The following is a 14445-nucleotide window of genomic DNA, read 5'->3' on the forward strand; positions in this document are numbered from 1 at the left end:
ACGTCCTGTAGTTTATCTCTGACTTCTGACACAGCTGCTGTCACGTCCTCAAAGTAGCGCAGAGGACGGATGTTGATGCTGGATGAGTCTGTAGATTCACTGAGTGCTGACAGTGAGGGGTAGTTGTGTAGAAACTGGTTGTCATCCTCTGTGAGCGAGAGCTGCTTCAGCTCAGCGTCTTTCCTCTTCAGCTCAGTGATCTCCTGCTCCAGCTTCTCCTGAAGCTCTTTGACTCGACTCACTTCAGTGTCCTGCTGGGATCTGAGCTGCCGCTTCACATCAGACCTTCTTTTCTCCATCAGACGGATCAGCTCGGTGAAGATCTTCTCACTGTCCTCCGCTGCTTTATCAGCAGAGCCATTGATAGCCTCCACCTCCTGCTGAAGCACCTTCACATCTTTCTGTCTGTCCTGGATTCTCTGCTGGATGTTTTGTCGACTCACATCGAGCTCTCTCTGCCTCTCGGTCCTTTCTGCTGCAGCTGAGACTGTGTCGTGGCCTTTATGTTCATCCACAGAGCAGAGATAACAGATACTCTGCTGATCAGTACGGCAGAACATCTTCATCACCTCATCATGACGAGAGCAGATGTTCTCCTGGAGCTTCTCGGAGGGCTCCACCAGCTTGTGTTTTTTAAATGTAGGGGATTCATAATGAGGCTGGAGGTGTTTCTCACAGTAAGAGGCCAGACAGACCAGACAGGACTTGAGGGCTTTCAGTTTTCTCCCAGTGCAGACATCACAGGCCACATCTTCAGGTCCAGCATAGCAGTGATCAGCAGGAGCAGCTTGGAGTCCAGTCTTCTTCAGTTCCTCCACTAAAACTGCTAACATGGTGTTTTTCAGCAGGACAGGCCTCGGTGTGAAGGTCTGCCTGCACTGAGGGCAGCTGTGGATTTTCTTCTCCTCCTCTGCATCCCAGTGGGTTTTAATACAGTTCATGCAGTAGCTGTGTCCACAGGGAATAGTCACCGGATCCTTCAGTAGATCCAGACAGATGGAACAAGAGAAGGTTTCCCGATCCAGCTGAACTCCTTTCTGCGCCATTTCATCTCTCAGTGACGACTGTCTGAGTTTCACTTTCTCAGAAGTGAAAGTAGTTCGAGCTCTGATCTGAACAGCATGTGTTTCTGCAGTGAACGGGGTCTGTCAGCTCCTGCACATACTGCTACACCCATCTTCAAACTGTAGATCTGAAGGGGAGGGAACAAGGAAATACACTGCTCAAAAAAATAAGGGAACACTTAATCATCACAATATACCACCAAGTCAATTAAACTTCAGGGATATTAATCTGTCCAGTTAGGAAGCATAAGCAATTATGAATCAATGTCGCCTGTTTTGGTGCAATTGAAGAGCAGAAGAAGGGCATAAATCCAGCAGCAGGAGCGGCATCTGCTCCTTAGTGTGAGGAGTAAAAGAAAGAGCACTGCCAGAGCCCTACAAAATGACCAGCGAAATACTGGTGTTCACTTTCTGACCAAATTATGAGGAACAGACTCCATAAGCGTGGCATGAGGGTCCGACGTCCTCTAATGCGGTCTGTTCTCACAGCCCAGCCTTGTGCAGCTCAGTTGGCTTTCGTCAGAGGACACCAGAATTGGCTGGTCAGCCATTGGCGCCCAGTTCTCTTCACAGATGAGAGCAGGTTCCCACTGAGTACGTGACAGATGTGAAAGAGTCTGGAGATGCCGTGGTGAAAGTTATGCTGTCTGCAACATCATCCAGCATGACTGGTTTGGCGGCGGGTCAGTGATTGAGGCATACACTTGGTACCCTGACTGCTGTTAGGTACCAGGATGAAATCCTCAGAGCCATTGTCAGACTTTACCCCGGTGCACTGGGCCCTGGGTTCTTCCTGGTGCAGGGCAATGCCCGCCCTCACGTGGCCAGAGTGTGTAGGCAGTTCCTGGATGACGAAGGCATTGATGCCACTAACTGCCCCTCTTGTTCTCCAGACCTGAATCCAATTGAGAACCTCTGGGACGTTTTGTATTGGTACATCTCACGCCACCAAGTAGCGCCACGGACTGTCCAGGAGCTCACTGATGCCCTGATCCAGGTCTGGGAGGAGATACACCATCAAGTCGCCATGATGAAAGCCACACAAATTGGATCAGCCTGTGATTTAAAGTTTTTTACTTTTTGATTTTTGGTGTGATTTTGAATCCAGCCCTCATCAGTTGGCGATTTTGGTTTCCATAAACTGTTATGTAATTTTGTTAACAACAAATTATACAATGGACAGAAAAGATTTCAAACTATTTCATTCATTGAGATCTGATTTGTGATTTAAATATTCCCCTGTTTTTTTTGAGCAGTGTATATGGAAGCTTCTGACTGACTGGTAGGGAAAATCAGCTTTTTAACCTGGAGCAACCAGCGGGATCGATCATCTTGCCCAACGACTTCACAAAGGTTAAATATCTGATTTCCCCACCAGTCAGTAAGGACTGAAGAAGTCTCCTGGATGAGGGATAAAATGTCTTCTAGTATCTTCAACCAAGTCCAGTTACCCCTGATTTTAATCCTCCTTGGATAACTGTGACCTGGATAACTGAGAACCTTCACAGACATATAGGCTAGTATAAACAAATCTCTCCACATTTGCTTTGTACTGTTACATCCTTAAGGCTAAAATCAACACTTTGACTTAATGCGGTGGGACACAGGATAATGATATGGGTCGCGTTAGCTGGTGAACTAATGTTGAAAGCCGGATGTTGCAGCGGATGACTGGTCAGGCAATCAGCCTTTCTGATGTTGACTGTTTTAACCCGACATTTTCTGATTGTTTGGCCTAACAGGCTTCAGCATAAAACTTGGTTGTTGACCTCCACTTTCCCACCCCAACTTCCTACAGTGAGCTATGATATCATAATTTAGTCATGTAGTTTCTCTGCAGCAGTGGTGTGAGGAGAGTGTCTTAATAAATGTCTGTGAAACCAAAGAAAATATCAAATCCAGCAACACACAAGACTCACGTGATCAACTTCAACCTTCGACCATCACTGGCTGCGCTGTAGAAACTGTCAGGAGTTTAAATATCTTGGAGCTGTGATCACCTTATCGTGGTGGAGAGGTTTTGGTGTCCCTATGAACCTGAGGGCTGTGTTGTCTGGAGCCTGGTGCTTCTGGTAGGGTCTCCCATGGTAAAGTGGTCTCGGGGGAGGGTCCAGACTAAAAATGGTTCAAAATGACAAAAGATAAATCAAGGATGAGGAGAAGTGACCCTGTCTGGAGGAAGACCAGGGCCCCCCTCTGGAGTCAGGGGGGCAAGTTGGGCAAATCCCAAACAAGCAACGTGGCACCCTCTTCTCCAGCCCACCACCCATTGGAGGAACCGCAGGGGTCAGGTGCGCTGCTACACTGGTAACAGTGAAGGTCAGGGGCCTTGACGGATCAGACCCGGGCAGCTGAGGCTGGCTCTGGGGATGTGGAACGTCACCTCTCTGTGGGGGAAGGAGCCGAACTTGTGCGGGAGGTGGAGAGCTACCAGTTAGATCTGGTGGAGCTTAGCTCGGTTCTGGAAGATCCTGGACAGTGGGATGGACTTTATTCTTCTCTGGAGTTGCCCACGGTGTGAGAAGCCAGGCGGGTGTGGGGATGCTCACAGATCCCCGGCTGAGCGCCTCTACGTAGGAGTTACCCCGGTGGACGAGAAGCTCACCTCCCTACGCCTACAGGTGGCGGGGGAGAGAACTCTGAGTGTTGTATGTGCATATGCACCAAACAACAGTTCGGAGTATCCGGCCTTCTTGGAGACCCTGAATAAAGTCCTGTATGGGGCTCAAAGAGGGGACTCTGTAGTCCTGCTGAGAGACTTCAATGCACACATGGGTAATGATTGAGACACCTGGAGAGGCGTGATTGGGAGGAACAGGCCCCCTGATCTAAACCTGAGCGTGTTTGTTGTTAGACCTCTGTGCTAGTCATGGATTTTCTATAACACCATGTTCAAACGTAAGGATGCTCCTAAGTGTAAGCGGTACCAGAGCACCCTAGACCACTTGGACTCTAGAGGCCTCTGCCGTGAAAGAGGCAGAGCAGCAAGTGGTTGGCTGGAGAAGGACTTTCAGTTGGCACCAAGGTGCTTCTGGAAAACAATCCACCAACTCAAGGGAAACGGGGAACCATCCAAGCTGCGTACAGTCAAGATGGGACGCCATTGACATGGCCGCCGTATAGGGGGGGGAAAAGTAAGGACAATTCCAAGGGCCCCTGATCTATCTATAGATACAGACTTTATTATTCCCATCATGAAGGGCAATTTATTTGAGAAGGAAATAGTGAACTGCATCCTGTATGCAGACTTGCACGTACAAATCTCCAGCAGTACATATTGTGGTAGTATTAATCTTGAACTACAAGAAGCCAGACACTTGCAAGCCTTTAATTAGAGTTATGTAAAGCTTTTGATGGGACAGTTAAGGCCTAGAGAAGTGGTGACAACATCTGCGCAGAGGGGGTCCAATTTGAGTTTTTTGGCATAGGGCCCAAAATTCCTGGCGGCCCCCCTGGCTGTTGACCTTTACTGAGGAGGTAATAGGACGGTGGAAGGAACACTTTGAGGAAATTCTTAATCCCACAAACATGCCCTCTATGGCAGAGGCAGAGTTGGAGGCTGATGGGGGATCATCAATTTCCCGGTGGAGGTCATTGGGGTAGTCAACCTCCCAGTGGAAAAGCCCCAGGGATTTAGGAGATCTGTCCAGAAATGCTGAAAGCTTTGGATGCGGAGGGGATGTCTTGGATGATACGCCTCTTCGATATTTCTTGGAAGTTGGGGACAGTGCCCAGGGAGTGGCAAACCGAGGTGGGGAAACTTCACACAGAGAGCTGACTATATTTTAAGGAAGCAAATAGAGATTGTTTGTATCTGCACTTTTAGTGCTTTGACACCGTTTACCACGATGTGTGACACAATACACTTTTACTAGAAAGCTTTTTATTAGCCTGTTCTGAACATGTTCTGAACAGGATGAAGGCGCCCTCTTGTGTTGTGCATCAGTTTTGACATTTCAGTTGTTAACCTGTTTTGAGGTGTTCAGATCAGATGGGAAAGATGGTAGAGAAGAGTCAAACTGAGTAAATATTAAAATAACAATTGTATTTAATGTTTATATACACAAAAGATTATACCAAGTACTATGAAAATAAAATAAAGCAAATACTTAAATAAATAAGTGACGTTCGGGACAAAGAGCCAAAGCGATGAAATTAAATTTTTTATGACCTAATGCTGCTGGACCCAAACCGTCAATACACAAAAGGAATGTTTTATTTTCTGTTTTAAGATAAAAGTTTTAAGTATCTGAATTCATGAGACTCAACACTTTCAGTTCAAGAGAGAAATACAGGAGACAAGTGTGTGTTGTTGTTTAGGCTCAGGAGGCCAGCTTGAAAGCAAACCTAAGCACAGGGACCGCCGTGGAGCTGAACCTAAGCGAAGGGTCCGGCAGCGGGCTCGGGGATGTTGGTGGCGTGCATGTCGCGCGTCATGTTGGACTTCTCCTTAAGTTTGGCCTGCAGCAGTGTGTGCTCGACGACTCCGATCCTCACGTCCATCTGAACAATCTCTTGCTTCAGCTTGGTCAAACTCTGCTTGATCTTCACCACCGGAGCTGAAAGACCAACGCAGACACACAGTCAGAACCAAATACAGTTCACTTCTTCAAACTAAAACTAGAGGTATCGGTATCACCTCCATCAGACATGCTGCTGCCTTTCTCCTCCATCTCCTGCTTCACCTTGTCCAGCTCCTCGCTGATCTGAAACACACAGAAAAGGTTACAAACTGTCTGTTAATAACGCCAAGTTTGAAGCAACATTGGCGCCGCTGTTGAGCTGGAACATAACCGGGCTGAGCGGCCTCTATGGACCTAACGTTACATAACAGATGCTTCAGGAAGTTTATCTGTCAACCGAGAACAGAGGAGAACCTGGAGAATACCAGGAATACCAAATCAAACTCTAAAGATGTTTCTTCCTCAAATTCTTTGAGATATTTCTCCACATCGACTGCAGAGTGATATGAAAATGTACGATGTGTTCACTGACCTCTGCCAGGACTCTGGTCCTCTCAGTCACTCCTCCACTGGCCTGCTGGTAGCGCTCCTTTGCCTGGTGAGGAACACAGGTTTGTTACCAGGTTTCTGTTTGTTCCTTAAACTAAACGTTATTTATATTTCCAAACTTTAGTTTGACCACATGTGAAAGATTTCACATGTGGTCACATTTCACATTTCACATTTATTCTCTTGTTTCCTGTGTTTTGTCCCATTCCTAAAAGCCCCAGTCCGTCAGTTTGAGCTGCAGGTGTGATGTTGGTGTTTACCTGGCTGAGTTTGGCCTGAGCGCTGCGATACTCCTGGATCAGATGCTCCAGCTGGTTGTTGATGTACTTCTCTCTGCTGCTCACCTTCTCAAGAGTCTTACCGATGTCCTCCTGCAGTTTGTCCAGGAAGCTCTGCAGAGACAGGAGAGGACAGCAGGACGCCTTGAAGACACAGAACTGGATATTGTGTACATTTCTACTGTATTCTAGCTGTTTCTGGGGGATTATTTCCTGGAAGAGACTGAAGAAATGATTGTTTCTGTGGCTGTCAGGTGATTGACAGGAGGCCCAGTGGAAAATGTAGAGTTTATATGAAAACACTCAATTCTGCAACAAATCAGTAAACACTTCTGCTGCAGGGAAGGTCGATTTTAAAAAGTTCTTCGATGTAGAATTAAAATAAGTAACAGCAGGTGGAGCCACACACACCAGCTAAACAGACATCACTGCTGTTATTATACAACCAGGTCAGTGAACGCACCTTGGCCTCTTTGAGCGAGGACTGGATCCCGTCTCTGTGCTGATGCATCTGGTCCACGTGGATCCTCCAGTCCTGCAGACCAACACAAAGACCAGAGACCAGTCAAACACACCTGAGCATGCTGTGAAACTACAGCTACTGTCTCAGTCAGTCATCATGTCCTTTAAATCCTTAAAACTGCATATTTCATAATATTTATTTGTACGATGCAGTTGGTCAACACTTGGCCTTCTCTATATTATTACTGTAATAATAAGTATCTGCAGTAATACTGTAGGTGTAGTAAAGGTAGCAGCAGTGGAAGTTTAGCATGTTTTCATCATCACAGACAACATTTTAGTACCACATTCTGCTTTGTGACTAAATCAACAGCCAGATGTGAGATTGTTGCCTTCAGGGACCAATGGGACATTGAAAGTGTAAAATCAGCAGAGAGACACCTGCTCGCTGCTTTTTCTCCTCACCAGAGCCTCAGTTTCCCCCTCAGTTAGCTGCAGCCTCACTTCCACTCAGAAAAGCACTTATTGCACCTCACACCTGACCAATGTAAATGTGGAACGACGACCCAGAGTGCTTTGCTTGTTACTCGCCTTAGAAGCTGAAGCTACAGTAATACAATACACAGGAAATAGACCAAATGTGTCAGCTTTGACGTTATGAAAAGCCAGAAAGCTGCCCGCTGTGGGATCACCCTCGGGGTGTGGAACCACCAGCCCTCGCCACAGCTCTGATATGAGGCTCAGCTGCTGGTAACCTGCCAACAGTCTTCGACTAGTCAAGAGGAAAAAGAGTTGCTTACGTTGACTTTGAACACTGTGGAGTTCAGTTAATCTCAGATAAGCTCCTTCGGCACGAGTATAACTGCACACTCCATCGTGTAGCCGTACTTTAACAAACTCCTCCTAGAGAATTAATACGATCAATTAAAAATTTTCGCTGTGCAGTCTTAAGGCATTGAGGATGAAAAGTTGTGCATGCTCACGTGCGTACCAAACTTTACATGTATGATAACAGTCCCACCCTGAAAACAGCTGCAAGCCTAAATTCACTACTACTGGCAACAGGAAATGACAAGTTTTATTGGTGATCTGCTGCTCCTTGCAGGTTGGCCACACCAACCTCAAAACAGTCTCAGAAGACCCTTAAGAAGCTGATGATGCTCTGTTGTGAAGCTTGTGAGATCTTGCTTAGCGCCGTGTCTGTGGCGTGGCGTTAAAGTTTGATGCTTCGCCATTAAACAGGAAGTTGTTGTAACTTCACTGTACGTGCTCAGATCTGTACCAAATTTGATAAGAGACTACAGGCCAATAGTCACTCATACTCATAGCAGCACCTACTGGGCCCCACGCGGCCCACATGAGCAGGTCGGTCCACACGCCAGGATCTAATTAGCCAAAAACAACTAAACCGATTAAAACTGATCAGGTCAGGAGTCACCTCCAACCTTTCAGATAAAGGCGATGCTCAGGCTAGTGTGTACCTTGTTGTCTGTTCTGATGGTGACTTTGAGTTGTGGCAGGACTCTCTCCACCTCCAGGTTCCACTCGGCGGCATCAATCGTCGACTCCAGGATCTCATCAGGTTTGGAGGAAGGTTCTACTTCCTGTCAGAGAACCAAGAACACATTTTATCTTAAAGTGTGGCACAATTCAGATTCATAGAGCTGAAGGAGAACTGCTTCAAAGTCCTGTTTAAGGTTGGCTCAAAAAAAGCTGTGAGTCAAGTGCAAACAAAATCCTACAGACAAACTGTTTTTAAAAATGGGTTAAATTCGGTTAAAGTCTTTAAAAGCATCACATTTCCATGGGAACTCACAGTGCGAGTGGTTCGTAACTTCAGAGCCTCCAGGTCCATCACATTCTCCTCTTCATCGTCAGGCTCCTCCTGCACACAGGTTTTATAACAATGTTCCAACAAGCTTCAAAGAAAATACTGTTGTTTTGAAAAGATTCAGAATCCTTTTAAATCATCAGATATTACCTTATTCAAATCCTTATCTTGGTTCATTTTAAACCGTATTCAGACAAAGCCAACAAAACATTTAAAATTTTCATTTTGGTGTTTGTCCTAAAACTCAGGTTGGAACAACAGTTGCATTGAAATCTGTGACCTGCCAGATTCTGAGACAGCGATTATAAAACTCAGCTGTACTGTCGTTGCAAAGCTGCTCACAATTTCATAGCTGTACCCAAAATTTGTGATCCCTTCCTTCATTGATAAATCTATTGGCTGTCTTTTTTTAGCTTGTAACAGCAGCCCTTTTTCCTGCAGAGTCACAGAATCTGATGGCACACTCATTTCAATATTTCAGTAACAGAAGCACAAATAAAAAAAGACACGGATCATAATGTTAAAAACATTTGGATTTAAATATTTAAAAGATTGGAAGTGTTACGTGTACAGTTAAATAAAGTTGGGACACCTACGATCATCTCCTCCTCGACTTTGCTGAGCGTGAGCTCTGCGTCGTCCTCTATCACAGACTCTTCTTCTGTGGTTTCTGTTGGGTAGTTTGGTCTGGGGGCCAAAAAAAAAAGGACAGTACGTCAGAACACAATCAGCTTCTCCTAGATAAAAGGAGATGATAAATAATTAATTCATGGTTCAGTATGATTTGCATACTCTGCACGCCCCTGCTGTCTTCACTATGTGACCCTGTAGATTAAAAGGTTCCCCGTGGAGTTTTAGATCATTAGTAGCCCTATGGAGCAGTTTTTCTATGAGCGGGTCCCCGGCTTGTTTATCATGCATGAAGACGTCCACATGACACATGAGTGAAACTATTCCACTGCTCTACAGTTGCAGGTAATACGCCAAGATAGTATGCGGCTATTTTTTCATTCATTCAAACCTTTATTTAACCAGGATAAAAAAACTCCTTGAGATTAAAAATCTCTTTTACAAGAGTGTCCTGGCAAGTGGCAGCAGCGCGGTTACACATAGATACAGAGACACTTACAGGTAAATATATAGACACACTTTCACTCATCATATTCAAACAACAATGACATCATAAATCAATTTAAAAACAGTGACAGACAGACTGCCTTTCTGCAAGGGCCTTTAAAAGAATAAAGTGAGACCAACTCCTTCAACTGTAGCTCATTCTGAAGCTGATTCCACGCAGATGGTGCTGCAAAATTAAAAGCCTTTTTGCCAAAGTCAGTTCGGGGCTTTAGGGACAGTCAATAAAAACAGATCCTGTGAGCGCAGGTGAGGATGTAAGTCTTCAGATAAGGAGGAAGAAGTCCTAACACTGCCTTATAAATAAAAAGATGCCAATGCATCCAACGGCGAATGGAGAGGGAGAACCACCCGACCCGAGAATACAGCAAACAGAGTCACAGAGTGGGAGATTTTAAGTTTGTGATGAATCTCAAGGCTCCATGAAACACGGTGTCCAAAGCATGAAGACACTGGAAGGTTGAATGCATGTATAAAATATCACCATAGTCCAAGACAGACAAGAATGTTGCATTTACAAGTTGTTTTTTTGCTTCAAAAGATAAACAGGACTTGATTCTAAAATAAAACCCTAACTTCAATTTCAGTTTTTGAACCAAATCTTGGACATGCAATGGTAATGGCCAAGTATTTAGAATGTGACACTTCTTCAATTTCTGTACCAGAAAGTGTGCAATGCACCAGCTAAGGCAGGGAAGAAGAAGACTGCAAGCAAATAAACATGGATGTAATGGATGGATTTAAAATACTTTGGAATTTGGAAAATGTTTTATGGGAAAGGAAATACACTCAACACATTTGTTAGACCGTAAGGAAACAAACTATGGGTTTTGATAGTGGACCTGAAAGTAAACATAAGTTGTTTACAAGGAAGCTCCAAAGGGCTCCTTTAAGATTCATCTTTACCGATAAGTAGAATCCAAACGCACAGGTCTTTTTAAATCCACCATTCTTGGACCTTTGGTAAAACTTCCAGCTTGGAACTTGTTCTCGATAACCAACCATACTAAGGGCCTGTGTCCACCAAAGCGTTTTTTCCTGAGGCCAGTAGCGTGACGAGAAGCTGAGCGTCTTTTCTCCGCTGAGTGCTGAGTCCTGAGTCCTGAACGTTTTTTCCCAGTCGCTGAGAGTTGAAAAATGTTTAACATTAGGAAAAACGCAGCGCTCATCACTGTCACTTTTAACCCAGCCGTCCAATCACAATGCAGGAGGGGCGGGACAAACGAAACGATGTGCGTCCTTGCCGAGTTATTTCCTTGCCCGTAAAATATCGTTGACCGACGTACGGCCACTCCGTCCCCTCTCTCTACATGCTTGCAGCACATCAACTCCACGGAAATTATGTCTCATAGCAACCACAGCGTCTCAACAAAAAAACACCGCGCCTCCGAAGCGCACTCTAGCGGTCACTTTAGCTTTGGTGGACACAGGCCTTAAGGCCTGGAAGACAGGAAACATTAGGTTTGCTCTAGAGAGGTGAGTAGAGGAGAAATGTTTGAGTACCTTCTGAAGGTGAACCCCTTCCTCCTCAGAGCCTCTTCAGCCAGTCGGTCCAGCACGAAGCAGACGTGTTCGCCCGAACCTGATTTCAGTTTGGAGGGCGGGAAGTCCACCTTAACACCCTGAAAGACACAGTGATGAGTCAAATAAGTCTCCTATACGCTCATATCTCTGAGTTCTTACTACATAACAGCCGCTAACAGTGAGGAGTCTGCTGAGTTTGAGGTCAGGATCAAAAGCACAGAAATATTTTATTCATCATTACATTCAACTGTTTTATTCAGTGTTCGTCTGTCAAGTTTAATCAAAGACAAGCGTGAGAGTTTTTCTTATATAACGCAGACACCCAGTTTAGTGACAAAATGTGAGAAATGAAAACCAAGTGGAACCAAGTCTGTGTGACAGAGTTGATTTTTATTTTTTGTCTGTTTAGCAATTGAAGCCTTGTACTACGGCTAAGCAATAAAATAGAAATGATAATTATTGTGATATAATTTTCCTCAATAACATAACAAATGTTCAGTAAATGTTTGATGTAAATAATTTGAATAATTTTCCAATAAAGATATTTATTTTTATTGGACTGAAAAAAGATTGTACTTAATTTTACTCATGCGTATGTGTTCAAAAAAAATATTTTATCAATTGTTTTTAATGTTCTGCCTCCGAATTGTTAAGTGATCAACTGTTCAACCATAAAGAATTCACCCAGGAAATTGATCGTGATGTTGATCGATATTAAATGGTCAGACTGCCCAGCCCTACCTCGTACCTCTCTTTATATGCATATGGTTGATTCGTTTCTATAAAAATAACTTACCTCACCTCCAAATCTGAATCCAGGACCTCACAAACTTTATTTGACTCTACTCAAAAGCTTTTAGCCTTCATTCTAAGGCTGCACAATACATCGTTTTGCACTCAAACCATCCTTTCTTCAGACTAAAAAGACATTTTCAGCTTAGTTATTTTTATTTTTTATCCATTTACCCCTGCAAAGTCACCCCAATAATTCTAGGATGCCTAATTCTTTTCAAATAGAGCAACTGCAGTCATCTGGTGAAAATTCCCAGAAAAAAAAAAATATTCCAATGTCAGTTTTTCCCCAATATGGTGAATCCCTACTTCATTCTGAACAGTGTTCCGTCAAAAATGTCCAAATGTCAGGATTTAATTAACGACTACAACTGATCTTACATCGGGAGTCACATCACACAGAGCTGAGCGGTTAAGCGTCACTTACGAAAGCCCTGAGCTCTGCCAGGATGTTGGACACGGTGGCGTTGGGTTCGTCGTACTCCTGAGGCTCGGTGAACGGCCTCCCCGCCGCGTTGATGAGCCACGCTGCGATGATGGTGAACATGTAGAACTGCTCGCCCGAATTGAACGCCAGATACGGACTGGAGACAAAGTAATGTCTGAAGGGGGAAAACAGAGGGAAGATCATCAACTCCTGCATTAACTGGGGTTTCTTTTCTTGCATGTGTTTTTGTTTCTCCTCCTGTAAGGCACTTTGTAACTTTGTTTTGAAGGTTGCAACATAAATGAAAGGTTATTATCATTATTTTTATTATTATTATGAAGATCATTATTACAGTGCCACAACACCACGTAAAATAACAGTGTGTAATGTGTATTTATTTTATTTAGTTATTTTAATAAAGAACAATGTTTACGTTTCTATGAAGCTGAAATAAAATGTTGGAAATAGAAAAATGGTGTGCAAACATATCTAAACTATTTTGAATAGCCCTGAAATACCGTACAGTACTGAATTTCATATATGATTTTAAACTTTTATTAAAAAAAATTAAGAAAAGACTTTGGACAACAAACCGCGCAAGACTTTTATAGGTCACCAAATGTCCATTACAGGTAACGTTACGTAATGAAGAAATTGAGAAATTTTGATTGTGCTTGAACTATGATTTTTCCCCAGATTGTTTTAGACCAAACCCTGAGACTCAAATCCTCACAGTTCTTGTAAACAGCTGAACTTCAAACGTGGACACAGATTGTTCCACTGCTACTAGCCCTGTGTAGTAATAAAACCACACTTATAATCAGGACATTATAAACTCCAAGTTTTCACTCATCAGGTAGCAACTGTGAGTGATAAACTCAGGTGAAATTAAAGCTGTAGCTGGTTTATCTTGGAACAGACTGCAGTAAACAGAACTGAACACACACAACAAAACAACAACAATGTTGAGAGATTGAGACAAAGGATGCTGGAGTGATATGCGGATATGATCTGTACTGTAGGCCATATACAATATGAACAGCACTGATTTACAAAATAACGCATAAATAATAATAAGTAAACAGGGGGATGATTGCAGTCAGAGTTACTGGGTTAACGTTATTGTACAGGGACTGTCACTGTAAGGTCATCTCTCACCTGGACAGGTGTTTCATGTTGTGTTTGGCCAGAACTTCCTCCTCGTAGTTTAACACCTTCAACTTTTCCAGCAAACACTCCATCACCACAAACACCTGATGAGCTGCTCCGGGACCGCGTTCGTCTTCGTCTCCTCGTCTCCCTTCATCCGCCATCAGGTTAGTTTACCAGCTGCCAGTCATACAACGAAATGTTTAAATACCACAAAATCAAGTCTTGGCCTCTTTTGGCTAATTAGCTCCCGCTAGCCTGTTAGCTGCCAGCCAGGTTTGTTTGGCTTCCTCCTCTGTTGTCTGGCAACCGAGCGCTAACGCTAGCTGGCTAGGTAGCTAACGCTAGCTGCCAACGAAATCATATTTCAGACTTAAGATTCAAGCTCGACGTTTATTAAAGTCAACGTTTTATCAGTGTGCAGGGTATCTACAAGTCGGGGAGGTTAAATGCGACATTACTATCGACTCTGCAGCACTTTAAATCATGTAATGCGACGAGCTGTTAGCACTGTTAGCTAAACTCTCAACACCAGCCACAAAGGTTTCCGTCGTGACCTTCGAAATAAAAGACTTCCTGTGGTTGCTCTGCTGTCGAAGCTTTCAAATTAAAAGCGTAGGAACGGGCTTTCAAAAGTTCAATTATTTAAATAGCTAATAATATTAAAATATCATAATTATATTGCAGTATCAGTATGTTCACACTAATCCTCCGTGTATTAGTATTTTGTGGAAATTATCTGTTGATTTTTAAAAAGTTTGTTTTTTTAAAT

At 43.8% G+C, this 14445-nt stretch overlaps 2 protein-coding genes across 2 annotated transcripts in view; both read right to left on the minus strand.

The window, feature by feature from the left end:
* The window catches only part of LOC123972544 (tripartite motif-containing protein 16-like), a 7961-nt gene extending 6912 nt beyond the window's left edge, over positions 1-1049 (minus strand). The window contains exon 1 of the mRNA XM_046052068.1: positions 3-1049. Coding sequence (XP_045908024.1) covers positions 3-1046 — 1044 coding nt within the window. The 5' untranslated portion in view covers positions 1047-1049. The remainder of the gene's footprint in view (positions 1-2) is intronic.
* Positions 1050-5094: 4045 nt separating this feature from the next.
* ift57 (intraflagellar transport 57 homolog (Chlamydomonas)) lies at positions 5095-14244 on the minus strand. Its single transcript, XM_046050873.1, has 11 exons — positions 13683-14244; positions 12525-12699; positions 11285-11403; positions 9244-9334; positions 8633-8701; positions 8298-8420; positions 6818-6889; positions 6337-6468; positions 6060-6122; positions 5704-5770; positions 5095-5623 (listed from the first exon to the last, which is right to left on the minus strand). The coding sequence occupies exons 1-11, from the start codon at positions 13835-13837 to the stop codon at positions 5442-5444; spliced, it is 1248 nt and encodes a 415-aa protein (XP_045906829.1). The 5' UTR covers positions 13838-14244; the 3' UTR covers positions 5095-5441.
* Positions 14245-14445: the final 201 nt, after the last annotated feature.

This window comes from Micropterus dolomieu, linkage group LG06, assembly GCF_021292245.1.
Source record: "Micropterus dolomieu isolate WLL.071019.BEF.003 ecotype Adirondacks linkage group LG06, ASM2129224v1, whole genome shotgun sequence".
NCBI classification, from domain to species: domain Eukaryota; kingdom Metazoa; phylum Chordata; class Actinopteri; order Centrarchiformes; family Centrarchidae; genus Micropterus; species Micropterus dolomieu.

Excerpts from the sequence above, each read along its gene's own strand:
- ift57 (XM_046050873.1), bottom strand. The coding sequence starts at position 13,837 with ATGGCGGATGAAGGGAGACGAGGAGACGAAGACGAACGCGGTCCCGGA. Across the intron at positions 8,702-9,243 it reads AAGTCGAGGAGGAGATGATC|GAGGAGCCTGACGATGAAGA; the intron begins GTAGGTGTCCCA and ends ACCTGTGTGCAG. Across the intron at positions 5,624-5,703 it reads CAGCAGCATGTCTGATGGAG|CTCCGGTGGTGAAGATCAAG; the intron begins GTGATACCGATA and ends TTGGTCTTTCAG.